The 27,388-nt window shown below is 48.5% G+C and overlaps 1 protein-coding gene across 4 annotated transcripts in view; it reads right to left on the reverse strand.

Moving 5' to 3' along the window:
- Positions 1-2,984: 2,984 nt before the first annotated feature.
- Positions 2,985-27,388, reverse strand: part of SCNN1G (sodium channel epithelial 1 subunit gamma) — a 26,319-nt gene continuing 1,915 nt past the window's right edge. Inside the window, exons 1-13 of one of the 4 annotated variants that reach the window (XM_040458772.1) lie at positions 27,040-27,213; positions 24,805-25,151; positions 22,739-23,048; positions 21,082-21,272; positions 20,009-20,112; positions 17,332-17,495; positions 8,999-9,097; positions 7,211-7,328; positions 6,381-6,459; positions 6,246-6,303; positions 5,993-6,054; positions 4,170-4,245; positions 2,985-3,868 (exon numbers count right to left, since the gene is read on the reverse strand). In XM_040458772.1, the coding sequence (XP_040314706.1) occupies positions 3,506-3,868; positions 4,170-4,245; positions 5,993-6,054; positions 6,246-6,303; positions 6,381-6,459; positions 7,211-7,328; positions 8,999-9,097; positions 17,332-17,495; positions 20,009-20,112; positions 21,082-21,272; positions 22,739-23,048; positions 24,805-25,151; positions 27,040-27,075 (2,007 nt within the window). In that variant the 5' untranslated portion in view covers positions 27,076-27,213 and the 3' untranslated portion in view covers positions 2,985-3,505. Of the gene's footprint in view, positions 3,869-4,169; positions 4,246-4,649; positions 5,536-5,992; positions 6,055-6,245; positions 6,304-6,380; positions 6,460-7,210; positions 7,329-8,998; positions 9,098-17,331; positions 17,496-20,008; positions 20,113-21,081; positions 21,273-22,738; positions 23,049-24,804; positions 25,152-27,039; positions 27,216-27,388 lie in introns of those variants that run through there. The other 3 variants (XM_040458773.1, XM_040458774.1, XM_040458775.1) reach the window with 3 other exon arrangements.

Consider the following 27,388-nt stretch of genomic DNA (forward strand, 5'->3'; position numbering starts at 1 on the left):
AGCCACCTGGGAACCCGTGGTCTGAGCTCCTTTCCATCCTCCAGCTGTTTCCTTCTTTGATGTAATTGCTTGATGAAGACCACAGTGTCTGTGAGGCCCAGGCCTCTCTACTGAGTTTGCGACAGAGGTGGGGTCTTTTTCCACTCTCTACTTGGGGTGCAGGCTGCTGACTTTGAGGTGTCTCTGTCATCAGGGAGATGTTCTGTGGGCTGTGGGACACTTGACTCTGGAACTCCAGGGGCCCGGAAGGGAGGTCAGAAGAGCAGTGAGGGTGACAGTTTGAGAACAAGGGAAAATTAAGAACAAATACTCCTGTGACCTGCAAACGGAGTCATTTTCCCTTGGAGTCAATAACTCCTGGTCACTGTGGCTGCTCATCAAAGGGGTCTAGGAATGAAGGGGTTCTCCCCTCTCTCCTCCTCCGTCCTGGCATGAGAGGGCCCTTGGGCTGAGCAGGCTGGGCCAGAAGCCAGAGAGGACCGGCGGGGGCTTCCTTGGGGGCAAGGGGACTTGGCCTCTGGGGAAAAGCTTCCATCTGAAAGGCAGTGCACCCAGAGATGAGCACACAAGCTCTGGGGGCAGGCCCGGGCCTCTCAGTTACTAGTGATGGGGCCAGGAGCAGAACTCTGTGCCTCACTTTCCCTATTTGCAAGATTCCGTACTCTACATATGAAGTGCTTAGCAGAATTCCTGGCAAAGAATAGGTGATATTAGCCATTATTATGATTGTTATTGTTTTTATTGGCTCTGTACACTTTTCCTAAATGCCATCACTGTACTCAGCCCTGTCCCCATCCAGGGACAAGGAGATAAGGCATCCTGCCTTCAGAGGGTGCACTGTTTATTGAGAGATACAGACAGATCGATACAAATGGTATCAGGGGATGGAAATTCTACACTGGAGGGAGCTCTAACTTCCTGGGGGTGGGGGGACAGGGGAGGGTGTGGGAAGACCTTACATGAGTGGTGACATTTGTACCTTGCCCGGGAGAACGAGGAGAGGAAGAGAGAAGGCAGCCCTTGGCATTGCAGGCACATGAGCCCTGAGGTTGGTCGCCAGGCAGGAAGGAGACGGCTGGAGCCATAGGGTGCGAGCTATGCTCCCAGGGGGTGGGGAGAGGGGAGAAATGGGTGGCTGCTGACTCCACATGGTCTTGTCTTCACCTTTGGCAAAGCCAGCAGCAACTCCAGCCTCGCGGGGAGTCTTCTTGTCTGTGACATCATGCTGAGGCTGGTCAGTTCTAGGAATCTGAGGACAGGGCCCACACCCCTCCTGCCTTGGAGGAGGAGGAGGAGGAGGAAGCTGTCTCTGGGCAATGCCCGGGCAGCCGTGCACCACAAGGCACCTGTCAGCACTGGCTGCGGCCACCCCAGCCCAGCATGGACAGGAGCCAGGCTTGCACCCTCTGTAACCCGATGCTCACCTGCATCAGCCCTGGCTTCTGAGCCCACTCCTCAGGGGAGCTCCAGCCAGCCTGGGGTCACAGTGACCTCCTCCCTGCTGGCTGCCGTGTCTCCTTACAGCACCCCACCCAGAGAGGTTCAGCGGAACCACTGAATGGGGCAGAGAGGGCTATTGCAGCCACTGACCTGGAGTCAGGTTAGACTGGGAGTCCCTAGGACCCAGGGAGGGGCCCACAGCCCCTGCTCTCTCACCTCCACTAGCAACCGTCCTGGTGCTGGGCACAGTCCTGAAATGCAGGCCTCTCTGCACTCATGGATGAAGGACCTCCTTCTGCCCTGTAGCCGGATATTGAGCCTTCCCTCTTCCCACCTGAACTGACACGAGCCTCATGTTTAAAAGGCACAGGCGCTGGAGCACCTCGGCGGCTCAGTCGGTTAAATGTCCGACTTCGGCCCAGGTCATGATCTCACAGTTCGTGAGTTTGAGCCCCGTGTCGGGCTCTGTGCTGACAGTTCAGAGCCTGGAGCCTGCTTCGGATTCTGTGTCTCCCTGTCTCTCTGACCCTCCCCTGCTCACGCTCTCTCTCTCAAAAATAAATAAACATTAAAAAAAAAAAAAAAGGCATAGATTGGATGCAAAATGATGGAGTGATAAAGTGCACAAGTTCTGGAGTCATACTGCCTAGGTTCAAATCCCTGGCACGATTTGGCAACTTCGTAGCTATGTCACCTGTGATGAGTAATTTAGCCTTTCTTTGCCTCAGTTTCTTCATCCATACAATGGGATAATAGGACCTCCTGAATTTGCTAATCCAGGGATTGACAGATTTTTCTCTGTGAAGGGCCAGAGGATAAATATTTTACACTTTGTGAACCTAGGGTCTCTGTTGCAACTGCTCAACTCCGCTAGCTAGTGGCTGGCACAGACAATATGCAAATGCATGGGTGTGGCTGTGTTCCAATAAAACTTTATTTACGGACACGGAAAATGGGATCTTCTATCATTTTCATGAGTCACAAAACAGTCTTCTGATATTTTTAGCCACTTAAAAGTGAAATAAAAAAAAACATTCCTAGGTCATGAGCACACACAGGATTTGGCCTGCGGGTTATAGTTGCCCCATCTCTAAGTGCTTAGAACAGCGCCCAGCACACTGTTGCTGAGCTAACATTGAATTAAACACACCTACTGTGTGCTTAATCCGTGTTAGGTATTACCACGTTGGAAGGTGTGAGCGGTTGTCTGCTGTGGTTGGCTTGCTGGGGAGGAGCAGGCCTTGCGTGGGGGAGGGGGGCCTGTCTGGGAGGGAGAGATGCTGAGGTGAGTTACCAGATGATCCTTTATACCTTGGGCCACCACTGGACAGGGGTGTCCATCCAGCAAGGCCCTTGAACGAGCCTTTCTGTGCTTGGGTAAGGGGCCCAGGGCACTGGCTTGGCTCCCCAGAACATGGCCCCACCCCTGCCTCCTGTCACATCCCCAGACCTCCCCACCCCTGTTGCACCCTCCCCACTACACACTCCAAGGACCTTGGGCCAGCCCCCCTGCCTGAGGGCACAGAGAAGACCTTGCCCCAATGTCAACAACTAAGAACAGTTTATTCACAAACAGCACCAGCTCCAGGGCTGGTGCTTCCTCCTGTCTTTGGCACTAGGCAGTGGTTGTCTGGCCTTGATACCTAAGGGCACGTCCTTGGGCCCCAGCCCAGGCTGGGGGAGTGGGTGAAACCCTGGGCTTGGGGCTTCGGAGGAGTCTTTCTCTCTCAAGACCTGGTGAAAGTGCTGTCAGCCTTCACTTCTGGCTTTCGTCCGGGCGGGCGCCATCTCCTTGGCCCCCATCTCTCTCCGTAGCAGATGTGGGAGGGGTTTGGGCTGCCGGATCTTTCTCACCCTGGATGGCTGAGGGTTGCCGGGCAGGGCCCAAAGGGTCTCCTGCACACAACCAGGCCCCATGTTGTTGTTCAAAGCAGATTTTTAGTCAATGTCTCTGAAAAGCCTAGCCAGAGGGGGTGCCAAGGGTCCCCTCCGTGTGCAGGAGACACGGTCTGAGTTCTCAGACCGTGGCTGGGCTCCTAGCTACATCTCTCTTCCCCTCCCCGCCTCAGGACTCCGCCGGCATCTGGGTGTCTGTGAGCTGGTCAGAGAAGGCCCTCTCCAAACGCAGTGTGTTGTATGTGGGAGGCGGTGTGCCGGGCACCTCGGTGCCTGGGGCTGGAGGCAGGCGCAGCGCGGAGGTGAACGTGGGCAGGTCATCGTCTATATCGAGGCCCAGGTTATCCTGGCCCTGAGGGCCAGGGGGAGCGTGCCTCCGGGCCCACCATTCCTTAGCTTTATGCCACTGGCGGCGGGCAATGATGGAGAAAGAGTCAATAAAGAAGACCTCAATGATCTCAATGACACAGACGACGGAGCAGCTCATCCACAGGCCCAACTGGCCACCGAAGTTGGACAGAAGCATCTCGATCTGCGAGGGAGGTCAAGCCACACCATTAAGAGGGCCCCTCCACCCAAGTTGGCCTCATGCAGGGACCCCAGTTCCCAAGGGAGCCCCTGGCAAGTCCTGGCCCTGAATGGATTTGGAGGAAGAAGTGGGTAGGCTTCCTGTCCCCTCTTCCTCTGCCTTATCTGATTGATCCAAGTCCTGGCTGGCCTGTGGTGGCCCTGCCAGCTCCGGCTGTATCCCTAGCATCTAACTCTGCTCCCTGAGACAAGGGAGATGGGCACATTTGCAGACCCCAGGCAGGTCCCAGATAGAAGCCACTCACACTGTTGGCAGGGCTCTCCATGATGGATCTCTGGTTCAGGTCTTTGTAGAATATCAAGAGTTTGGCCAAGTCCGTCCTGGAGAAATTCCAACAGGCAGGGCCCAGGTGAGTCAGGTGCCTTTGCATCTACCAGATGACCAGCCCTTCAGTGTGGCTGTCTCCCTCCTTCCCAGACTCCAGCATGGCCCAGGCTCTGAGCTCCAGAGGAATCTTAGAACCTGGCTCCTGGGGCTCCTTCTGCACCCTAGAGCACATCTCCAGCCTGGGCCTGGTTGCTTAGGCCCTTCATTCACTCAAAAACCATTTCCCAACCAGCCTGAGTCAGTCCACCCAGCTGTATACTCCCATAGCACCCTGTTCTTCATCAAGCCCTGATATTGCGATTGTTTGATTGCAATCTCAAATATGTATAGGAGACATGCAAGTAATACAAATGAGCGAGGTAGGCTGGGCATAACGTAATAATGATAACGACCATAATAACAGCCAGCGTTTATTGGACACTTCCTGTGTTGCCAAGCACCGTTCCAAGTGCCTTATATGAATTAACTTGTTGAATGCTCGCGACAACCCTATGTCGTTATGTTTTAATTATCCCCATTTTACAGATGTGGAAACTAAGACACGGATTGGTTAACTAACTTGCCCAAGACCACACCACTCACAAATGGGCAGATCCAGTATTCAGAACTAGAGAAATCTGGCTTCAAAGTTCATGCTGTTAGCTGCTGCACAAAATTGCCTCCTGGTGGGACTATGGCAAGTGTGTCCACGCTTATTCCAAAGGGGCAGCTATGACTCAACTCTCTAGTTCTACACAGGTATGGAGGTTTGCGGTTTCTGGAACTTCTGATCTTTCAAGGAAAGCTGGAAGTAATGGGTTGCTTTCATGGGGCTATATTTGGTCTAGGGGTCACTGGCTTGCAATGCTTGCTTTCAGAGTTTGCAATTACTTGGTCAAAGTCGACCTTTACGACTAGACTGTCAGCACCTTGGGGACGGAGATCATGTCTGCTCGGTCATCATGATACCCCCAGCACCACATACAGCACCTGGTACCTAGTGGATATGCAATAAATGTTGGAGGCTCGACTAACCTCCACTGTGGAGATGGGAAGGGCCCAGAAAGAGGTGAGGTCGCATGGTAATTCCCCCATCCTCTCCCACCTTCATCTCCATCCCCTGAGGTCCCTGAACTCTGGCCCAGCTGATTTTTGCTAAAGCTCTCTTGGAAGTGAATGTTGATGTGGAAAATTTAAGCAGGATTTAGAAGCTTCATGGAGTATTTTCAGAGGAGTATTTTTCCAAGCAGGTCAAGATACGTCAGGAAGCCATGAAATAAATTTCCTAGGCCATGACCAAAACCCTTTGACAAAGGGAAACAGAATAGGAAATATCAGATTGCAGCCCCAGAGATGTTCAAACTCTTTGTCAACTGATATGGGCACTAATCACTGAGAATGGCGTCATGATTGTTGAAATGGATGTAAACAGTTGGTTTGGCTATACCAGTTTGCACAGTCTGAAAATCAGCCCGAATGCTTTGTACACCATTAGCGAGTGCTGTTACATGAGACTTTTATCTCATTTATCTATTCAATGGGCCACAATGGAAAACTATTTTCATAATGTGGGTCACAGCCAAAACATTTGAGAGCCCCAGGCCTAGAGTGGGATCTGGCTCCTGACATGAGCTTGATCAATATTTGCTCAATAAAGGAATGAGTGAATGAAAGAGAGAGGGTTTGGCAGTGAGGAAGCAAGTAAGGAGGCTGAGGCCCAGGGCCAGCGCAGGCAGAGGAAACAGGGTGGGGTCTGCTTACTTGTTGAGTTTTTTCTTTATTTGCTGGCCTTGGTCCCAAGTGAGAATAGGCAGCAACCATTTCTGTGATGGAGAAATAAGGAGTGACCTGGGGATGCCTGGAGAGGCCAGGGCCAGCCCTTATGCCTCCCCTCTTAGCCTCAGCCCCCCAACCTGGCCTTCCCTGTGGATCTCTCCTGAGTCCAGAGGACACAGGCAGGACATTGGGCTCCAGGATGAGAACGTGAGGGGAAAGATGGAGAAGATTAACTTACCTCAGAAACCTCGGATGGCCACTGTGCCAGACTGGTGGTCAGTGTCCACTCCTTAAAGCTAAGGGGAGAAGGGTACGGAGTGAGTATGGCTGGCCTGGCCCAGCCCCGCGGGCTCCATCCTTCCAGCCCACTCACCTGCAGGCTTCCCGGCATACCGACTGGCAGCCCAGCTCTTCCCGGACAAAGGCCTGGTGCAGCTGGTAGTAGCAATACACTGGGGGACAGGGCAGAGGGCAGTGTGAGCTGTGGGGCCATAGCGTCCTTCCTGGGAGTCACCAGTGGTGCCTCCCTGGGACCCCTTTTCACGATTTTGCTCCCATTTTCTAAAATTTCTTTTAATGTTTATTTTTGAGAGAGAAAGAGAGATAGAATGTGAGCAGGGGAGGGGCAGAGAGAGAGAGAGAGAGAGAGACAGAGAATCCGAAGCAGGCTCCAGGCTCTGAGCTGTCAGCACAGACCCTGACCTGAGTCTCGAACCCATGAACCTAAGCCGAAGTCGGACGCTTAACCAACAGAGCCAACCAGGTGCCCCTCTGCTCCCATTTACTACAAACACTGGTTTTCTAGAAACAAATGCTGCTTTGTCATATTGAGAGACAGAATACTGTGGAGGTTAAGGGCATATGTTGGGGGGGTCAGCAGCCCTTGCTTTGAGTCTAGCTCCATTACCCCCTGGCTGTGTGACCTTGGAGAAGTTGCTTAACCATACTGAGCCTCAGTTATCTGTTCTGTGAAAAGGTACCACCAATAGTTCCCATCTCCTGGAGTTGATAGAGGTGGCCAACATCTTAGCACAGGTTGGGGTGCAGCATTTGGTCCTAACTGGAAAGTCGAATTCAAGCCAGGCTTGGGGACAGGAGTAAAACTTTTGCCTAACATCTCTCTACCGATGGCTCCTTCCCGCAAAGCACAGGCTGGTGCTGGGGCTGGGCTGACTCCAGCCCCCGGGGGCGGGTCTCACTTACTCCAGTTGGGGTGCTGCTGGTAGTTGCAGTAGTTGGCTGCTGGAGGTAGCGGCTGGCTATACTGGGCGCACCCACATTTCTCCACCATCTTTGTCTGGAAGCATGAGTGAAGGCAGATCTGAAAAATGAAACCCAGGGATTCTCTTTAATCTCCTTGCACATGGATGCCAGAGAGCTCCCTCCCTACGCATCCCTCATCCAGAGGGTCAGCTTCCCACAGCCTTGGCAGATGGCATTAATGTGCCCCTCGTGACACAGTGGACTGGGCCAGGGCTGGCCTGACTCCAAAGGGACCAGGGTAGGGCAGTTATTTAGAATTCAGGTGAACTGAGATGGGGTGAACGGGGTGAGCTGGGGCTGTGGCTGGGCATGGACCCTTTCCAATCGCGTGAGTGGGGGACATTGAAATGGATGCCAAAAAACAGAGAAACACAGTCCCCAACTTTTCTGTTTTTGGGTCCCGTCCTTCCATGTTTGGGGGTTTTTGGGGATCGGAAGCTACCGCAGTATCCACAAAGCTTATAGCATAAAAGCTCATGGCAAAGGCTCCGAAGGCAGGCTGCTTCAGCTCAAATCCCACGTTTGCCATGTCCCAGCTGTGTGTATAAGGCATGCATTGCTTGTGTAAGGGAAGTTCCTTAACTTCTCTGATGTTCTGGTTTCTTCACTGTTGAGATAAGTAAAACAATACCTACTTCACGAGGTTGTTGTGAGCAGGAAATGAATGGGTGGCTATATGTAAAGGGTTTGCACATGGTAGCCTCTCACTAAATATTATCCAGGAGCATCATTCCAATGAGCTGAGCTGAACTTTCCTTTCCTTTCCTTTCCTTTCCTTTCCTTTCCTTTCCCTGTCTTACATTCAGTTTGACTGCATTTCTACTATAAGCAGACATTCTCCAACTAAAAGTCTCTTTCCACTTAGCGTCCTTACCACCTCTAAGCTCAGCTCTGATGTAAGCTAGAGGACTCGGTGCTCAGGAGCACCTGGTCTTCTTATTCTACTGGATTGATTTTCATGAACTCTGAGCATCCCAGTAGGAGAGGAACTACAGACTTCCAGAATGTAAGAAGGCATAACAGATGATCGCACTAGAGGGTTGAAAACTCAAATGCTCATGGGAGCTGCTGACACGAGTAATACACTAGAGGCTGGTGGGGACCATGGGGAATGAAAACACATGCCTTCTTTAACGGGGCCACTCCACCCACTGTTTACATTTCGGGAATATGGGCCCAAAGTGGCCAGATCTTGTTTTTCAAGAGAAGCTGGAAATCTGGGTTTTCTTATGAAATTCCCTGGCTTCTAAACACCATCCAGGCTGGAAAAACTAGGTGTGCAGCCTGGAAGGGGCCTGGGGGCTGCCATTTAGGAGCCCCTGATCCAATCCAACCTCCCCTTGTGATTGCTGAGGATGGCAACCCTTGTCCAAGGGCATCAGCGAGTGAAGGGCATGAGTGGGCTCATAGGCTAGGCTCCTGACTCCTCAGCCAGTGCCTCTCCCAGACTGTTTCTCTCCTGCCCCTCACTTGCCAAGGTCTATTTAGGAAGCAGGCCTGTCTCATCTGTACATTGTGTTCCAGGCAAACCTCAAGCAATCAGTTCAGCTCTGGTTACAGATGGATTGAAGAGGACTAGAACCAGCTGGCATCGTTTGTTCTTGAGATCTTTGGATGAACCCCAGGAATTATCACTACAGTTCCTGGTCTGAGACACACCCGGTTATATATAACTGTCTCCTATGTCCAGGCCACAGCCCGGGGCTGAGCGGCCTCTCCTGCCCGTACCTGGAGGGAGTATGCAGCATTGTAGATATTACTGATCGGCACGTCACTCCCGTCCTCTGTGCACTGGCTGTAGGGTTCACTCAGCTTGAAGGACTCCGTCTGTAATCACAACAGCACACATTCAGCCCTACCCTGCCCCAGGACCCAGACAGGCTGAGCGTGCATGTAGTCATTCATTTAGTAAATATTTATTAAGCACCCACTAGGTGCCTGGTGCTTTTCTAGGCACTGTGGGCTCAACAATGATAAAAGTAGACACACTCCCTGCTCTTATGGAGCTTACTTCCTAGTGGGGTAGATAGATGGTCAAAAGGAATAAATGCATAAGATAACTTTGGATGATTGTGGCTAGTGATCAGTGAAACTGGGAAGAGAGATTGGAGGGCTTGGGGAGGAAGGGTACAGTGTTTCCAGGAACGATTGGGAAGATGTCTTTTTTTTTTTTTTAATTTTTTTTTCAACGTTTATTTTATTTTTGGGACAGACAGAGACAGAGCATGAACGGGGGAGGGGCAGAGAGAGAGGGAGACACAGAATCGGAAACAGGCTCCAGGCTCTGAGCCATCAGCCCAGAGCCCGACGCGGGGCTCGAACTCACGGACCGCGAGATCACGAGATCCCGCGAGATCACGAGATCGTGACCTGGCTGAAGTCGGACGCTTAACCGACTGCGCCACCCAGGCGCCCCTGGGAAGATGTCTTTGAGAAAGGGACCTGTTGGCTCAACAAGGAATGGCAAGAAAGAGCTGGATTTGCTACGAAGTGGGAGACGGGGTTAAGGCAGAAGAAGCAGCGAAGGCTGATGGGGGACAGGGCCGGGGTGGCTGGAATGTAGCACAAGAAAGGTGAAACCAGAGAAAGGCCAAGGCCAAATCATGGCAGCCTCCTATGCCATGCTGGGAAATCTGGATTTGGTTTTCAAAATGATAGTAAGCCAATGGAGAATCCAGGGAGTGGGCAGGAGGAGCAGGGCAAAAAAAAAAAAAAAAAAAAAAAAAAAAAAAAAACAAGCAGTGACTGTGTGCTACATGGGATTCTCCTCCCAGTGAAAGACCCATTTCCTACCCACTTGTCTTCTGGTCCCAGAAGCTGACTTGAAAAAATTGAGTTTCTTAGAGAGGGCCAAGGAATGCCCAAGAGAGTAGAATGATACCATGGTCCAAGGAAGTAAGAGAATTGTGACTCACAGCTCAAATACCTTATTAAATTAGGTTTTCTTGTGGTGTACTAAGTTTGGCTCTAGCTTAATATTTGTCACTGCAAATAAACAATCCAGGCAAGCCAATTAAAAAACAAAAAAAGGATAATGTCTCTCCCAAGGGGGAATGATAATTAAATATAAATTGTGACCAGCTTATAGCCAGGTTCCTTGTCTGTCTGTTTTCTGGGAGTGGGAAAAAAGGGGAAATGGATGGCAGATTTGTGAGAGGGTAAAAGAAATCTTTTTTCTTTTAAGTGTGGCCAGACAGAAAGATAACTGGGGGGTGGAGTAGGGAAGAATCAAGAAGTTTGACACAGGTAGAAAACACAGACATTGCAAGTGGCTGTCATCTCTTTGTTTGTATTGTAATCCATCTGCTTGCTGACCATTACTCTCCCTCAATTAGCTACAGGTACCTCAAGGGCAATTAACAATACGCATTTTAAAACATTTAAACAACAGAAGCAAAGGGGAAAGTAACAGGCTGGTCTCCTCTCTTCCCTAGGAGAGGAGCAGAGCTAATCTCAGATATACAGACAGGCGGACAGGCAGACATGCACTCACACGTTCCCTTTGCCCTGCAATCTCCCCTTCTCACTAAGGATAAAGTGTGGGCCTCTTTCCGTGTCAGTACAGAATAAATAGACGTACTTCATTCCTCCAAATAGCTGGGTGGCTAACAGATCCAGAGCCTCTAGAACATGCCAGGGCTGGCTGGGCCCTGGGGTACAGAGATGCTGACAGTGGCTTCCCTTGAGGGCAGCTTAACTCCATGCCAACCCCCTGAGCTTCTGGAAGTAGCAGGCTTCCTAGGCAGATGTTTCTTCAAGCCCCTGGGTCATGCTGAGCTGTCCACAGAGCCCAGCGTGGCAGCTATAGGTTCTACCTGCCTGGGGAGTTGGGGGGGTTGAGCACCCCGTCATCTAGGTGACAGGATCTGTCTACTTGAGTAAGCTATGAGCAGCTGGCAAAAGTGGCTGGGGCTCACATTAAAAAATTTTTAAAAAAATAAGTAAAAGGGCGCCTGGGTGGCTCAGTTGGTTGAGCATCTGACATGGTATCAGGTCATGACCTCACCACTCCTGAGTTCGAGCCGGGCTCTGTGCTGACAGGTCAGCACGGAGACTGGAGCCTGCTTCAGATTCTGTGTCTCCCTCCCCCCCCCCCCACTTATGCTCTTTCTCTCTCTCAAAAGTAAATAAACATTAAAAAAATAAAAAATAATAACAGTGGATGGGGCTCCTTTTACTTTGAGGACCAGCCCATGGGTCACTTCCAGAAAGCTGATTGAGAGAAATTGTCTTTTGAATTTTCATGCTTTTGAGTCCTCAGAGTCCTTGTACTCGGTAATGATGCTTATTGAACTCAGAGCCCCTGGGTTATTTAGATTGCTTCCTAAAGCAACAGGGGAGTGGGGGAGTAGGGAGGTAGGGCAGATGGGGCCAGCACTCCAGTGCTCACTCTTTTGCTCTCTTGCTCTCCCTCCCTCCCTTTCTCTCTCCCCTCCACCATCAGCTTTTCAGAACTGATCTGTCCCTAACCTCTAGAGACACAAAAATGAGAATGGGTAGATATGTATGTGAATGCAAGCTTTGTGTATACAAGTGTGAGTAGGCACACATGTCAGTGCATACATGTATACAGGTCGAGATGTGTGTATTGCGTGCATGCATGGGTATATGTAGGCGTGATTAAGTGTATGTGAGTATATGTGTGGGCAACAGGGCCCATTTTTATCAAACCAGATCTTATCTGCTTCCTTCATAGAAGCCTGGGGTGGGGGGGCCGGCATCTTCAGAGGAGTCCTCAGCTCACCTCTTTAAAGGTATGAACTGTGCCGCAGAATAGCCCAGGTGGCAGTATGATACCCTAGATGGAATTAAGGGTGGTTTAACTTTCTTTTTGCTTTTGTTCTGTTTTTACACTGTAATATATTCTAAAATTTATTTGTGTATGGCAAAGTTTATACTTTTAATCAATTGAGAAAAAATAATTACTCAATATATGAAGTTAGGACTACTGTTATCTCTTTGGAGGAAGCAGTGAATTCTATCTCTACTTTACATCCTGCAGAAAAAACATTCTAGTGGGTTAAAGTATCAAATGAAATAATAAAATAACTAGAAGGTAACTCAGTATTTGATCTCAGGGAGGGAAAATCCTCAATAAACATAATGACTAAAGAAGAAAACAAAGATTTTGAATATCTAAACATTTGATGTGTTTGCATATGAAACAGTAGATAAAGAAAACTAAAAGGCAAGCACAAACCAGGAAAGATATTTCCAACACAAGTGGCAAATAACTACTACTCTTTCTATATAGATGGAAGAGATCAACATCTCATAAAGGAGGAAAGTGTCACTAAAGACAAGAAAAAACTTTCTAACTTCTCTTTTTGCTCCAAACTTATTTTCCCTTCACTTCATATCTCTTTTCTTAAAAAAAAAAAAGTACAGTAATAGCTGACATTTTTAGAGCACTTCTTACATATGAAGCACTGTTTCAAGTGTTTCACATGAATCAACTTGCTGAATTCTCACCGGCCTATAAAGTAACAATATTATCATCATCCCCATTTCACAGATGAGGTAACTGAGACATGGAGATTATGCAACCAAAGTGCAAAGTGGGGGTAGGGGCAGAGAGAGAGGGAGAGATTGAGAATCCCAAACAGCCTCCAAAATGTCAGCCCAGAGTCTGACGCAGGGCTTAAAGTCACAAACCGTGAGATCATGACCTGAGCTGAAATCAAGAGTCAGACGCTTACCTGACTGAGCCACCCAGGCTCCTAGCAAAGCCTGGCACTTAATCCCTGTTACACATATGCTTGTGAAAAGAAATGTGCATGTGTTTTAAGATAAAAATGCACAGTAGGGTTTGCAATGACAGTGAAGTCTCCCCTCTCTCCAGGACCTGGCTCCACACCACCCCGGGTGAGTTGTCTACCCTTGCCCACTTCCTCATCTCCCATTCATGATCCAGCTCATTGTGCTCTGGTTTCTGTTCCACTCCTTCCGCTGAAAACTGCTCTGGCAAAGAATGCCCGTGATCTCTTGGTTGCCAAACCCCGAGAGCACCTTTTGCCCTTTATCTTGATTGACCTCTCAACTGTATTTGGTGCTTTGGCTCACATGTTCCTTGAAACTCTCTTCTTTGATTTATCTGACACCAGCTCTTTCTGGCTTCTGTTCCTCATTCTCTGCCTCTATTTCTCCAGTTTTGTTCTGCTCAGCCCTTAAACATTTCCATTTTGTTAGGTCTTGGTGATGGCATTTATTTCCCAGGATGGAATTATGCTAGATGCCCACCCCACCCCTCACCTCAGTTTTTCTCCTGAGCTCCAGGCTCATAGCATCTGTGGACATTTTCACCTTGATTTCCCAGAGGCACAGCAACTTGGGTATATCCCAAACCGAAGTGGTCATCTTCCCCACAAGCTTATCCCTCTTGTATTCCCTAATCCTGAGCCTGGCACCTCCAACCACCCCACTGCCTAAGCCAAAACCTAAATATCAATCTAACTTTCCCCTGTCCTTTCCTCACTGACCTTGGTTGTCAAGCCCTGTTACTTCCATGCTTTAGTATCTCAAATCTATTCACTTATGCTCATCCCCACAGCCATTGCTTCAGCTAAGGTCCTCATCATTTCTTTCTGGAATTATTGTAAATGTGCTGCTTCCGGTATCTTGATTACTTCATCTCGATTACACTTTAGCCAAAGAGACTTCTCAAAAAGTTTCACTACTCAGCTTAAAATCCTTCCTGTGATCCCTTTGCAATTGCTTTGCCTTTTGTTTGGGCTAGCCCTTCCAGAAACTATTTCCCTGACATTTGTCCTTCAAGAATCCATCAGCTAGGAAGCTTTAACCAACAGCTGCTGTCTGGGCTCCCATTCATCTGTACATCCATCCATACATACATCTATCCACCCAACATTTTTTTTTTTAAATCTTTATTTATTTTTGGGAGAGAGAGAGAGAGAGCAGGGGAGGGGCAGACAGAGAGGGAAACACAGAATCTGAAGCAGGCTCCAGGCTCTGAGATCTCAACATAGAGCCCGATGTGGAGCTTGAACCCATGAACCATGAGATCATGACCTGAGCCAAAGTCGGACGCTTAACCGCCTGAGCCACCCAGGTGCCCCTCTACCCAACATTATTTACTGAGTATCTAGGTTCTAAGAACTGGGTCTGGTAACAAGACAGAGAATGTCTCTGTTCCTACGGAGCTGGGAACTGTATTGCAGAGCTGTGTTGTCTTAAAGGTAAGATATTTTGAAGGTAGATACTCTGTTGTATTCACTTCTGAATTTCCAGTACTTTGGACACACAGCCCTTCAATGAATGGAGGAAAAATTTTTAACCAACTGCCTAACCAACTGACTGAGTCTACCAGCTTAACATGCCTATCCAACAAAATAAACAAACAAATAAGAAAGGAAGGAAGTCTAGTTTGTTTGGACTTATTCTTAGTAACCCCCTGCTGACCTCTTAATAATCCCTAAGATCACTTTTTGTTGTTCCAAATGCTCATTAATCAGCAAGAGAGCTGACTGACCTTGCTTTGTGGCTTTGATTTTATACATCTCAAATTAGGTGTAGCAGAAAACCCACCCATGTCTTTGTTTACCCACCATTGTTAAAGAAAACATTTGTTTAACAAGGTGGTGGGTATTTCTAAGCTCAGAGAAGAAAATCAGAGGGCAGGGGTGCCTGGTGGCTCAGTTGGTTAAGCGTCCAACTCTTGATTTCAGCTCAGGTCATGGTTTATGAGTTCAAGCCCTGTATGGTTTGTGAGTTCAAGCCTCTTATCAGGCTCTGCGCTGACAGTGTGGAGCCCACTTGGGATTCTCTCTCCCTCCCTCTCTCTCTACCCCTCCCCTGCTTGTGCTCTCTTTCTCTCAAAATACATAAATAAACTTAAAAAAGAATATATAGGGGCGCCTGGGTGGCGCAGTCGGTTAAGCGTCCGACTTCAGCCAGGTCACGATCTCGCGGTCCGTGAGTTCGAGCCCCGCGTCGGACTCTGGGCTGATGGCTCAGGGCCTGGAGGCTGTTTCCGATTCTGTGTCTCCCTCTCTCTCTGCCCCTCCCCCATTCATGCTCTGTCTCTCTCTGTCCCAAAAATAAATAAACGTTGAAAAAAAATTTTTTTTAAAAAAAGAATATATATATATTTATATGTTACTATATATGTAAAGAAAATCAGAGGGCAGAATTCCTTAGTTCTTGTACTTTTTCAAGCTCTCAATCCTCTCCTCCAAGTCTGCAGACACTGTGAGGGGCAGAAAGGAAGAATGGGGCAAAAGGATAGTTAATAAACATGTGTTAATGGATAGGACGTACTGAAAATCCCAAGTCCTTATTCAGGATGCAGATAAGCATGGGAAATATTAGATGAAAATGTTGACTATTCTGATTAGGGGGTTTTGCAATCCCAGTAAATAGAGGAATCAATGACCCAGACCCTTAAGGGATACCCTAAAGTCTTTTCAAGCCACAGTGTCATAGATTGCGCTCAAGATTATTTGGGGGGTAGGGGAGAGACAATCAGTATTCACACAGTCTGAGTTGGTACTCAACACTCCTCATGTTGAAACAAACTTCTCACATTGGAACAAAGCCCCCAAACAACATGGCTCCCGAGAGCACTCAGGTTCTAGGAAACCATCCTGATGGTTTTTGATTTTTGGTTTTTTTCCCCCAGGATTGTCCCTTTGATGGGACACTGAAGCCACAGATTTCATCTGGAATATCACCATGCCAGTTCATAATCTCAGCTGTCTCAGCTTAAATATTGCTTTCTCAAGAAATCACCCCTGGAACTCCCCATTTCCCTCATTAAAAAAAAGCTTTAGGTCAGCCATCTCCCTGATATGTTCTCATGCATCCTGCATTTCTCCTTGTTAGTACTGATGATTACAATTAACCACTTTTCCAATTTTTTTCTGTTATTGGTCCTCTCTGCTGGACTCTAAGCTCTAACAGGATAGCGACCATGTCTTCCACTCTGATGTGGTCCCTGTGTCCAGCACATAATGGCATGCAGAAAATAGCCTGCTGAATGGACAAGTAATGGATGGATATACAAGCCCCAGTGCTCACTATGTCACTTTATAACCCAGGACAAAGCCATCATTTATGGCTGTGCTAAAGCTTTTGTCATTCTAGCTTCACTCTCGCTTAGGAAGAGACACTTCGCTTCTCCTCTCATGTTGAACTACTCAACTTTCTAAAGCTGAGGTTCCTGAGTTTGCTGCCTCTTGGAATAATCACTGGAGTTTGGTAAACACACAGATCTTGGGCTCATCTCCCAGAGATTCTGAATCAGTGGATCTGAGTCTGTTGATCAGTCAGGTTTGGAAACCACTGCTCTGGAGGACAGGTTTACGAGGAATGGAGACAAAAGGTGGAGAGCTTACTGGCATAACAAGACCCCAGCCCTGCAAACAAGAAAACTGCATAAGTAGTGGAGTGGTTGCAGGCATTGGCGCACACTCCTTGCCTTGCCCTTCTGCTCCCATTGGGCATGGTTGACTTGGGCATTGGAGTCTGCAGCCCAGATATGTTTCTGTTGACAGGTATGAGTGTTCTTGGCAGCCAGTGAGGTCAGAGAGTGTCAAAGACTTGAGGAAGAAGGGGGTTCTTGGTAAATAAAGTGAAATTGATGGCTAAATATTGGCTAAATAGAGCTTTGATGGCCCAGTGACTTCCCATTAGTCCTTAAGGAGTGGTTTACATGCCTCATAGACCTTTAAGTGGCCCAGAAAGAAAGGTGTTAATCTGCTCTATTTATATTAGTGACAAACATAGTTAGTGTCTGATGCTTTGCTTCCAACACAGTTCTTGTAAACAAATGCTAGTGTCTGTTTTTGCAATAAGGAAGGTTCCTTCAACTCTTTCCGAAAATGGCATCCTGTGTCCTTTTTCATCAATATAGAAGATACAAAGATAGCCTATAGTATTAACTACTGGAATGATCTTTGCAGGAACTGTTAGAAAATCAAGACTTTGCTTTCTCTTGAAACCAGCATGCTGTTCCACAAGCCGCACCTTATTGGTTTTCTTTGGGGAAAAAAAAGAAGTCTGTTCTCCTCGACTCCCCTATAGAAATCAGAATGTTCTCTTACCAGATGCATGCCTATGGAGGTGGCCATTGCCGTCTCGATCTCTGTTCCTATGTCCTCAATGAAGGGATATTCATCCTGCCGGTGCACAATCACCTTAGCCCCAGTGGAGGACACCAGGAAGGGATTGTATTCCTCTTCGTTGATGTACAAGATCACCTGCAGCCCTGAGAGGAGAAGAGGCTGCTGTGGTCAAAGGCTAGTTCAACATTACCTGGTGGTAGCCTACCTCTCCCGCTGCTTTGGGAGTCTCAAAACCAAAATGCAGGTATTTCCAACAAAGTGAAAGGTGTACAGGGCTAGACTGGAAGCTTCGTGGAGAAGACTGACTTGCTCACTGCTGTGTCCCCCAAAAACAGTGTCACTGCCGCAGTTCTGCTGAGCAATAAAGGAACTACTCCTGGGTCCAAAAACATGCATCTCGACATGGTCCTTTGAGATGAGGGGTTTGGCAGAGCACCCAAATGGACATGCAGTGCTGTGGCTGCTTAAGCCCTTAGAGAAAAGCACTAACGGTGTCTGATCCCTGGCTTAACTCCTCTCCATACTTCACCTCCTACCCTGGCAGGCAATTCTGTACCCAGCAGCCAGAGGGATCTTTTAGAATTGTAAATCAGATCACTCCCTTGCATGAAACCCTTCAGTGGCATCTCACTGGATACATAGGAAATGCCATAGAATAAAATCTGTAAACTTGACTGTGGCTGTCATGTCTATGATGATGCAGCCCTGCCTGTGTTTCCCTCCTCAGCCCCCTCTCTGCTCTCTCAAGAAGCTCCAAGTACACTGGACTTCTTTCTGTTTCTAGAGCACATCAAATTCATTTCCTTCGCAGGGTTTTTGTACTTGATAACGCCCCAAATGCTCTTCTGTGGACCTTAATATGATAAGGATCTTCTCACCCCTAACTAACTCTTCCCATGGATGCCTTTCTGGCCCCTTATTTGAAATAAAACCCCCATCCTGACCCCAGCACCCCCTTACCCTTCACTACTTTATTTTCCTCATAGTCCTCATTAGGATTTATAATCAGATAATGTCCATGCGCTTGTTCATTCATTTATTGTCTGTCTCTCCCCACTATCATTCAAGCTCCCTGGAAGCAGAGAGGGCATCTGTTCACCCTAGTGTCTCTGACACGTGGAAGAGAACGTGGCATACAGCAGGCACTCAATAAATGTTTGGTGAAAGAGCAAATGAGCTCGTGGCCTGTATGGATTGATGGAAGAAAACTTGGAGAGTTCATTCTGACTTCTTCCATTTGTAAATAAAGGAATGGAAGCCCAGAGCAGGCAAGGATTTGCTCAAGGTCACACAGCACATGCTCAGCAGAGCCTGGACTCTGCAGCTCTTTGCTCCCAGGTCCCAGACTACTTCTTTCCACTGAAGTACGTGCCCTGGATTATGGTTTCTTGCAGACTTGGTAAGAGTACAGACTACACAGTAGCAAAGGCTGGGAGTCCATATGGGGTTCTCCTGCCTTTCCTTGTGGGAGCATATTTGTATATCAACTCATGTTCAGTTCACTTAGGACTTTGCCAGGCCCATCTGTTTCCTGCCTTCGCTACACAAGTCACTGTAGTAAGAGCAGTGGTAATAGTACTGGAGGTCATAACGGTTCTATTGGTGGTGGTGGGAGTAGTAATGGTACCAATAGTAGTAATGATAACACACAACCAGCAGTTATTGTATGTTTCATGTGTGTTAAATGCTGAATTGTATTCCCCTTCTAATCCATATGTTGAAATCCTACCCCATAATGTGACAGTAATGGAGATAGGGCCTTTAGAGAGCTAATAAAGGTTAAATGAGGTCATAAGGAGGGCCCCGATCCCATAAGGCTGGTGTCCTTACAAGAGGAGGAGATACCAGACCTCCGTCTCTCTCTCTCTCTCTCTCTCTCTCTCTCTCTCTCTCTCTCTCTCTCCTTTTCTCTCTCTCTGCCACAGAGAAAAGGTCAGGTGAGGACACAGCAGGAAGGCAGCTGTCTGCAAGCCAGGGAAAGAGATCCCACCAGAAACCAAGTTCACAGCATCTTGACCCTGGGTCCCTAGCCTCCAGAAGGGAAACTAAATAAACGTCTGTTATTTAGGCTACTCAGTCCGTGATATTTTGTTATGCAGCCCGAGCAGACTAATACAGCATGTGCCAGGACTTACTCTAAGCACTTTACATATATGAAGTCCTCTCAATAACCCCAAAGCAGAGACATTATCATGATTTCCACTGTGTAGATGAAGTGCAATAACTTGGACAGGGTCACACAGTCCGTGGCAGAGCTGTGGGTTTTGGCTGCAGAATGTGTTATCTTAACCAAGATAAAGGTATGTTTGCCTCCCTAATCTCCTGTTTGGCACATCTGGGTTTAAGTCCATCTGAAGTCTGCCTGCCCCACATTACTCATTCCCTAGCTGCAGGCTTGAGCCAGAGTGGTTTGCCAGGAGGAGAAACCCCAGTGACGTCACTGTTGCTCTCTCAAAAGTAGAGGAGACATCAAAAAGGAAAACAGACACCAAAAAAAGAAGGAGCCAACAAGGATGCTTGATAGAAACAGCACAGCCAAAGGGGAAGTGATGTCCCTGGTTTCTGGCCAGGTGGAGAGATCCCACATTTCTGGAAGGCTCGGGCACTCCAACTGCCCTCCTGCCAGGATGCTCACTGTTGGTGCGGATTTCCTTACCGTATTCACTGCCCCCCATAGAGGTGCTGAGGATAGTCTCATTTTCTCTGTTGTTGAACGTGTAGCAATTCCCATACATTGGATGGTGGAAAAGCGTGAAGTTTCTATAAGGAAGAATACGGGTCAGAAAGAGCTTTGGTGGGAGCTCCCCTCATGCATCTGAGCTAAAGGCTGGATGGGAAGGGCTTACAGGGCCAACTTTCTTTTGTGGACAACAGATAATAGACATGACTTACTTTCTCCACTTTCTGTCTAATAAACCACAAGCAAAGCCCCTCACCCCGGCTGCCACACGTTAATGTAGGACTACTCTCTGCTTTGTTCCCCCATCTTAATCCTCCCAGCTCTGTCTCCATCCCAGTGTGACTCTCGTTGTGCCCTATGTCTACCCCAAATTCCTCTACTCATGAATTTCTCATCCAACACTTGACATTTTTCCATTCCAACACCAGGAAATGATCCCAGGAGAAGGAACCACATCACGTGTGTCCTTACACTGACTTTAGAACCTAATGCTTAGGCAGATATGATTCCAATCACTCAGTTTCATAAAGATCAATGTATCTACTAACAGATAGAAAGGCTTAGTGTTTAAAAAGAATGAAGATAGGCAGGAACACTCTAGAATGTCCCATCACTGCTCAGTCACCACCAGGGATCTGAGTGTTATCTTAAAGGCAGAAAAGTTTGAGAGCTCACCCATCTATACATAGACCTTTCTTTCTCTTTCTTTCCTACCTCTCTTTCCTTCATTTCTTCCTCTGTGCTTGATCAGTGGTTCTCAATTGTTGGTGTGCACGATGGTAGCATGCAAGGTTATACATATACCATCAACCCCTCTGTTTTTATGAGTAACTTAATGAGTTCAAAGATACTTTGACTCTATGCCATCTCTATCTTCCTCAGTGACTCCAGAGCCTAGATCCCACGTAAGCTGTTTTCTAAAGGGCAGGGTCAGCGAGAAGAGCATCTTTCACTCCCAAGCCCCACAGCTGAGCTGCAGGTGCAGGCAAGGGACTCGGAGCTCAGAGCCACCAGTCCTCAGAGCTAAGAGGGCAGCCTCCTCTCCTGACCTGGCATCACAGGACATGCCATCAAAGAAGCAGGTAACCAGCAGCTCCTCAGCAGAGTAGCTCATGTTGATTTTCTTCTCCAGAGGGACCTGTGCCATGATGTTCATGTAGTGCAGCTTATACCACTCCTGGATGGCATTGACCCCTGAGCTGAAGGTGTAGACGGCACATTTGGACGTGTCATTTGAACACTGTGAATAAGAGGAGACAGTAGGCTGAAGCCACTGGCACTACCACTGGCCTTGAGAAGGACGGTAAGGATGAGGACCTAGGACTCTAGACCGGAACAGGAGGGACACCTGAAGCAAGGATGGGCTTCCTCTTACTTCCAAGGGCTGAGAGAGGATCAGCCTCAGGGACCTGGAAGGGTCTGAGAGAAGGACACAGAATCCCACTTGTCATGGCTCCCTGTGACTGCTTACCGGGTAAGAAGAAAAACCGGCTCCTGTAGGGTCTCCAGATATCCAGGCTTTGGTTGATTATTGCTATTGACTTCCTACCCACCTCTAGCCATTTCCTACTGGATCAGCAGTCTAGAAATCTGGATCCTCACCCAGACTTCAACATGATATTTCCGCGGGATCTTGGGCAAGGCATGACATCTCCATTATTTCACCTACCAAATGTTAACTAAAATGCCATCCTTAGCTGGGATGACCAGCATTTAAAATATGTAATAATTAGAGCCTTAGAGGGAGACTGTAGTATGTTCCAGATGTTCTCATCACACTGGGTTTGGAATCTCTCTCAAAAGGACAGGCATTGAAGGATTGATTTTGCTATCAAGGATAGCCGAGAGAGTATCTTGTGAAAAGACCCAGGAAGACTTTGAAAAGTCTTGATGATTAAGGGAAAGGGCCATTTCTCCAGGATTTGTAACTGGTGCTCCAAGGTCTCACAACTGGCAAGCCAAGTATAAGGTACAGAAGAGAGGTCTCATCCTAGAGAGATGCCTGGGGCATGGCGAGGTAGCGTAATTGATTGCCTTTGCCCAGGACACTAATGGAATTCGATTTTGGTGACTGGCTGCTTCCTTAGAGCCCCTTAAATGGGACTGAGAAGGAGAGAGGAAAAGTCAGGCCACAGCACCTCACAAAGGCAAGTACTGCAGGGAACATTGGGTGTTTCTGTTGTTTATTACCTATTTTCTTCCTTCTGGTATCTGTACCCTAATTTTGCTTTTGTGGAACGTCCTTCCCCCTGTTGGATACAGTCTGATGAGACTGTCCATCATGACACCTCACCCTCTGTTAGGTGACCCGACTCAAACTTGGCCAATCAGATAGTCGCAAGATGGGATCTGAATCCGTCTTTATGGATGGATTAACAAAAAGCCTGAAAATCGTGAAAGCTTATTGAATCCAGCAGCCATATCTGAAATGACCTTTCACCATTTCTTGCCACCTAGATCCCTGGGCCTTCCCTAATTTCTGTCCTTTGACAGGCCTCCATGATCTTCTGATTCCTTTCTAAGACTTTTTTTTTTTTTCTGCTTAATATTACCTGAATCAGTTTTAGTTGCTTGCAGAATTTTCACCCTTAACTGGGTGTATTTCTTTGAGTGGGACCATAGAGACAATGGCAAAGGAGAAACCTTCGTGGACCCACCATCTCTAGCCCATCCCATGGCCCCCAGCTGTGAGGACATGCATCTCACCAGTTGGAATCCCACCACCTCCTTGGACTCGTGGACATGCATGACATCTGATGCCTTGTGAATGATGCTCCCACTGACTTTCCGCTTCCGCCCTGTGAGGAAGTCCCTGGCCTTGCTGGTCTCATCCTGACTGAAAGCCAGCAGTGGGACCAGTTTGAGGAATTTGGGCCGTGTGCCCTCCCAAGCCGAGGTCCAAGACTCCGCCTCTCGGCGTTTTCGAGACTTATTCTCTGGAAAGCCGTACAGGTTCTTCAAGGCCGTTCTAGTCTCCTGTTCCAAATCGGCTAGAAGGTCCCGCACTGCACTGTACCTGCCAAAGGGGGAAGGAGGAGTCAGGGAGAGGGGAGCTCCACTGACAGAGTGCTGGTACCTCTTCCCTCTGTTTCCCATCAGTATATGTCGGCCTTGAGCCCACTTCTCCCCCGCTTCCTTGGCCAAGGAGGCCTTTTATGATTTGCCCCATCCAAAGTGACTCTTGGCTTGAAAAGTGATGACAGGCTCCCGTGTGACCCTTGTGTGACTTCTCATGGCTTCGTTTATGCCACTACCATCTGCTTGCTCTTGGGGTGTGTTGGTAAGTTTGCCCCGACCAGCATTTCTGGAGTGGTGACTGTCAGGTGCCTCCCATAAACCAGCCACGGTGAGGACAATTACAGTGAGGACAGTAACTGCTAACTGGAAGTGGGTCCAGGGGACCAGCTCTGTCTCCACCTAGCACACTTGCCCCTGCACACTGACTCTTCTCCAATCAGTCCTGGGACAGAAAAGGTAACACTATCACCTCAATAACCCCCAGAAACAAGAATGATACAGGAATTGACCGCATGAAGCACAGCGCCATCTTCAAATCTCCATAATACGAAGTAGTCCTGGCCTCCCTCCCAACTGCTCCCCTCTCTCCTCTCTCTGCCCCTTGCTCCCTGCATAGACGACACAGCATCATGATTGAGGGTGTAAACTCCAGAGTCAAACTACCTGGGGTCCAGTTCCCCATCCTGGTTCCGGATATGGGACTTGGATAAGTCACCTAGCCTTTTTGTGTCCAGTTTTCTCATCTGTAAAATGAGATCACTGGAAAGATTCAATGAGTTTATCGTATGTGTGTGTAAACAGTGACTATTAATTTTATTAGCATAATTATATTTGCCAATATTTCACTCCTGCACTACAACTCAACTCCCCTAGGACCGAGACTGTGTTGGGTTGTTCAGTTCTTTGCCCCAGACTCGAGCACAGTGCATGCCAACTTGTAGACACTGAGTAAATGATTATGGTGCAAGTGATAGATGGAAGAAAGGGAGGGAGGGACAAAAAGACTCTGAGGTGGAGAATGAGGCTTAGACCTGATTTTGATTTTGACCAGTTAGTTTCCTTTGACACTCTTCCTCCCTTGCTCCTCCCTTCTCCCCATGCCCACACCTGCTCAGACAAATTCTGCCAGATTCTGACCTGCCTCACAGATCAGTTTTCAATAATCCTGAGCACAGCTCCAGTGACCCATTTAGAACAGGCCCTGTGGCAGACAATAGGGCAGTACCAATGGCTGATCCTGCGCAGAGCCCAGTGATCTCAATTAGTGGGGCTGGATTCACTCAAATGAGGGTTGGGGCAGCTGAGACGCTTCCGGAAGTCACTTGGGTGTCACTTCTGAGTCAGCCTCCAGCTCATGTTTCGGGGACAGTGAGGGTGTGAGTTTAGAGGGCTCAGGGGGAAATGGCTAAGCTAGGCTGTGTGTGCCTATACATACATACCTGTGCGTGTGTGCGTGCGCACGTGCCTGGGGTGGGAGGCTTTGCTAGCACATTCCAGTCCCCACCCCCCAGTGAAACTGACCCTTGCAGACTCCCACTCCTGCACAGCTTGAGCTAGTCCAGCCCCAGAAGCAGCTGATAGATTGACAACTTGGGACAGATTTAGAACCTGGGGGAGGGAGTTTACCAATGTTGGCAGCAAATTCAGATTTCTAAAAAGCCTCCCTGTGGGCTGGCACATGTCATCTTTGAGTGGGGCTCTGGCCTCCGAGGGGGGCCCGGCCCCCACTCCATATCCTTGCTCCTGCCGCTTACTTGTAAGGGTTGATGTTGCAGATGGTGACGGCAGGAAAATCCAGCTTCTGGAAGTGGACCTTGATGGAGACGGAGACGGTGTAGAAGGAGGAGATGAGGAGGGCACAATGCCAGAAAATGAGGGCCACGGCCGTCAGCGTGAAGAGAACCCAGAGCAGGCGCCGCAGGCGGCCGCGGGACACCACGATGCGGCGGCAGCCGTGGGTGTTGGTGTTGAGGCAGTACCACCGCATCAGCTCTTTTATGGTAGGCGCTTGGGGCCCCGTCACAGGTAGATTCTTCTTGATTTTGGCTTTGATCTTCTCTCCAGGAGCCATGATGAGGATGGGACTTGAGGGCCAGGCAAGCTGGAGGGGCAGAGAAGAAAAGTGGGTGACCTCACACTCCCTAGCCTCCAGGGACAGGGCAGACTCTGGCGAAACACCAGCCCACATGCCCTCAGAGGCCATCTTCCTTTTTCCCTCTGTGGGCTGGACAGCCTGCATTCTGAGACCCCGGCCCCCTTTCCAGGATATGTGGGTTTTTGGCCACTGCAGCTGCAACAAGGGCTGCTTCCTCCTTGTGCAGCCCCCAGACCCAGCCGTGTGGGGGCTGGGTGGGGTTTAACCCATGAATCACTGGTTTGAAGGACCTTTCCCCTGGGTGCCTGGAGCAGGAGCCCTCCACACCTCAGCCTCTGCACCTCTCTTATCACGCTCTGCCCTATCTAGAATATGGCCACCTGCACCTTATCGCTTCCTCCCACCTGGCCCCCTGGAGGGCAGCATTCCTATCTCACCTACCCCTGGTGCCTAGCTCAGTATCTGGCACTGAGCAAGTACCCCACCAACATTTTCTGACAGATGCAATCTGTCAAGAGAATTTCTCGGGAGCCAACTTGGATCCTGTTCGGTCCACTCCTAGCCGTGTTTTCCAGGCTTTTCCCCTCCACTTTCCCTGCAAGTGGGGTTTCTGTTTCGTTTCTGTTTAACTTCTTCTCTTTACAGTCAAGCATTTGGTGTTTCTAGAGAACCTTATAAACAATAGCCCACAACTATTGGCCACTTAATATTTGCCAGGTACAATGCCCTATTTCCTTGATTCTAAAGTATCACTAATTGGGGGAATACACTGTGACAAGATAACAGCTTTGTTTGGGGGAAAGTGTTGGAAAACAAACTATCACATTCATCAGTGTACATGATGCATTTCACTTACAGAAACTTCACAACATGGAATAACATTATTTTTAGAAATGAACTAATATATGTGTATTGTGTATTCTATACATTATATACATAAAGAAAGAGTCACCTCATGGTTATATAAAGTTTCATCAGTCTCATAAATATATAAAGTCTCTCTATATACATAAAATCCACATAGATTTCATTTTGTGTTTCAACAACCACTACTGTCACCTTCGTGTTATAGAGGAGGAGAATGAGCCCAGAGAGGTGGGGTCATTTGTGCAAGACCACACAGCTACTCAGTGGAAGGACTGGATTAGAACCTTGCAGCCTTCACCACCATGGTATAGGCTTTTGAGGGGCCTGGTATTGTGCTCCTCCCCAAAGAAGTACTATTTTTGAAGGGTACTGTCTCTTCCCCAAAGAAGAAGGAAAGAGAAGGGATCCTGTGCTATTTATTTATTTTTATTTTTTGATGTTTATTTATTTTTGAGAGAGAGAGAGAGAGAGAGAGAGAGAGAGAAAGTGGGGGAGGGGCAGAGAGAGGGAGACACAGAATCCGAAGCAGGCTCCAGGCTCTGAACTGTCTGCACCGAGCCAGCTGCAAGGCTTGAACTAACAAACCACAAGATCTTGACTTGATCTGAAGTCAAATGCTTAGCCGACTGAGCCACCCAGGTGCCCCGGGATCCTGTGCTGTTTAATTTCCAAACTCTAGATAGTCAGTGTCACCACCTCCCAACAGTTGTGAGCACTGGTAAGGGGGAGGGAAGGTATATGGAAATTCGTCCCTCTTTTTTTTTTTTTTTAAGTTTATTTACTTATTTTGAGAGACAGAGACAGAGTGTGAGAGAGAGCACAAGACAGAGAGAGGGAGAATCACAAGCAGGCTGGGCTGTGCAGTCAGCACAGAGCCCGACTCAGGGCTCAATCCCACAAACCGTGAGATCATGACCTGAGATGAAATCAAGAGTTGGACTTCTAACCAACTGAGCCACCTACGCACCCCAGGAAACTCTATGCCTTCTACACCTGCCGTTGGTGACAGAGGCAGAGTAGGGAATACCTTAATATGGAGTAGGATATGCGAGGTGGTCCCCATGCCCTCAGAGGGCCTGTGTCTGGGCTTTAGTTTGTCCCATCGAGTTCTTCAGGCAGGATTCTGCACTTCAGGAGTTCCTTTTTGTCCACCCTGACCCCGTGAGATATTGTCCAAAATTTGGAAGCTGGGGCAAAGCTGGGAGGCTTTCAAGTTTATGATGCTCGTGGGTTACAGGTTTATGATGTAAAGAAAATAAGAGGGCTGGGGGGGGGGGGGGGGGGCGAGCCGGAGGTTCCCAAGGGCGGGCCCCCCCCCCCCCCCCCCCCCCCCCCCCCCCCCCCCAGAAGAGTGGGGGGGGGGGGGGCGGCGGAGG

The sequence above is a fragment of the Herpailurus yagouaroundi genome, unplaced genomic scaffold (genome assembly GCF_014898765.1).
Source record: "Herpailurus yagouaroundi ecotype Mexico unplaced genomic scaffold, PumYag 222, whole genome shotgun sequence".
In the NCBI taxonomy this organism is placed as follows: Eukaryota; Metazoa; Chordata; class Mammalia; order Carnivora; family Felidae; genus Herpailurus; species Herpailurus yagouaroundi.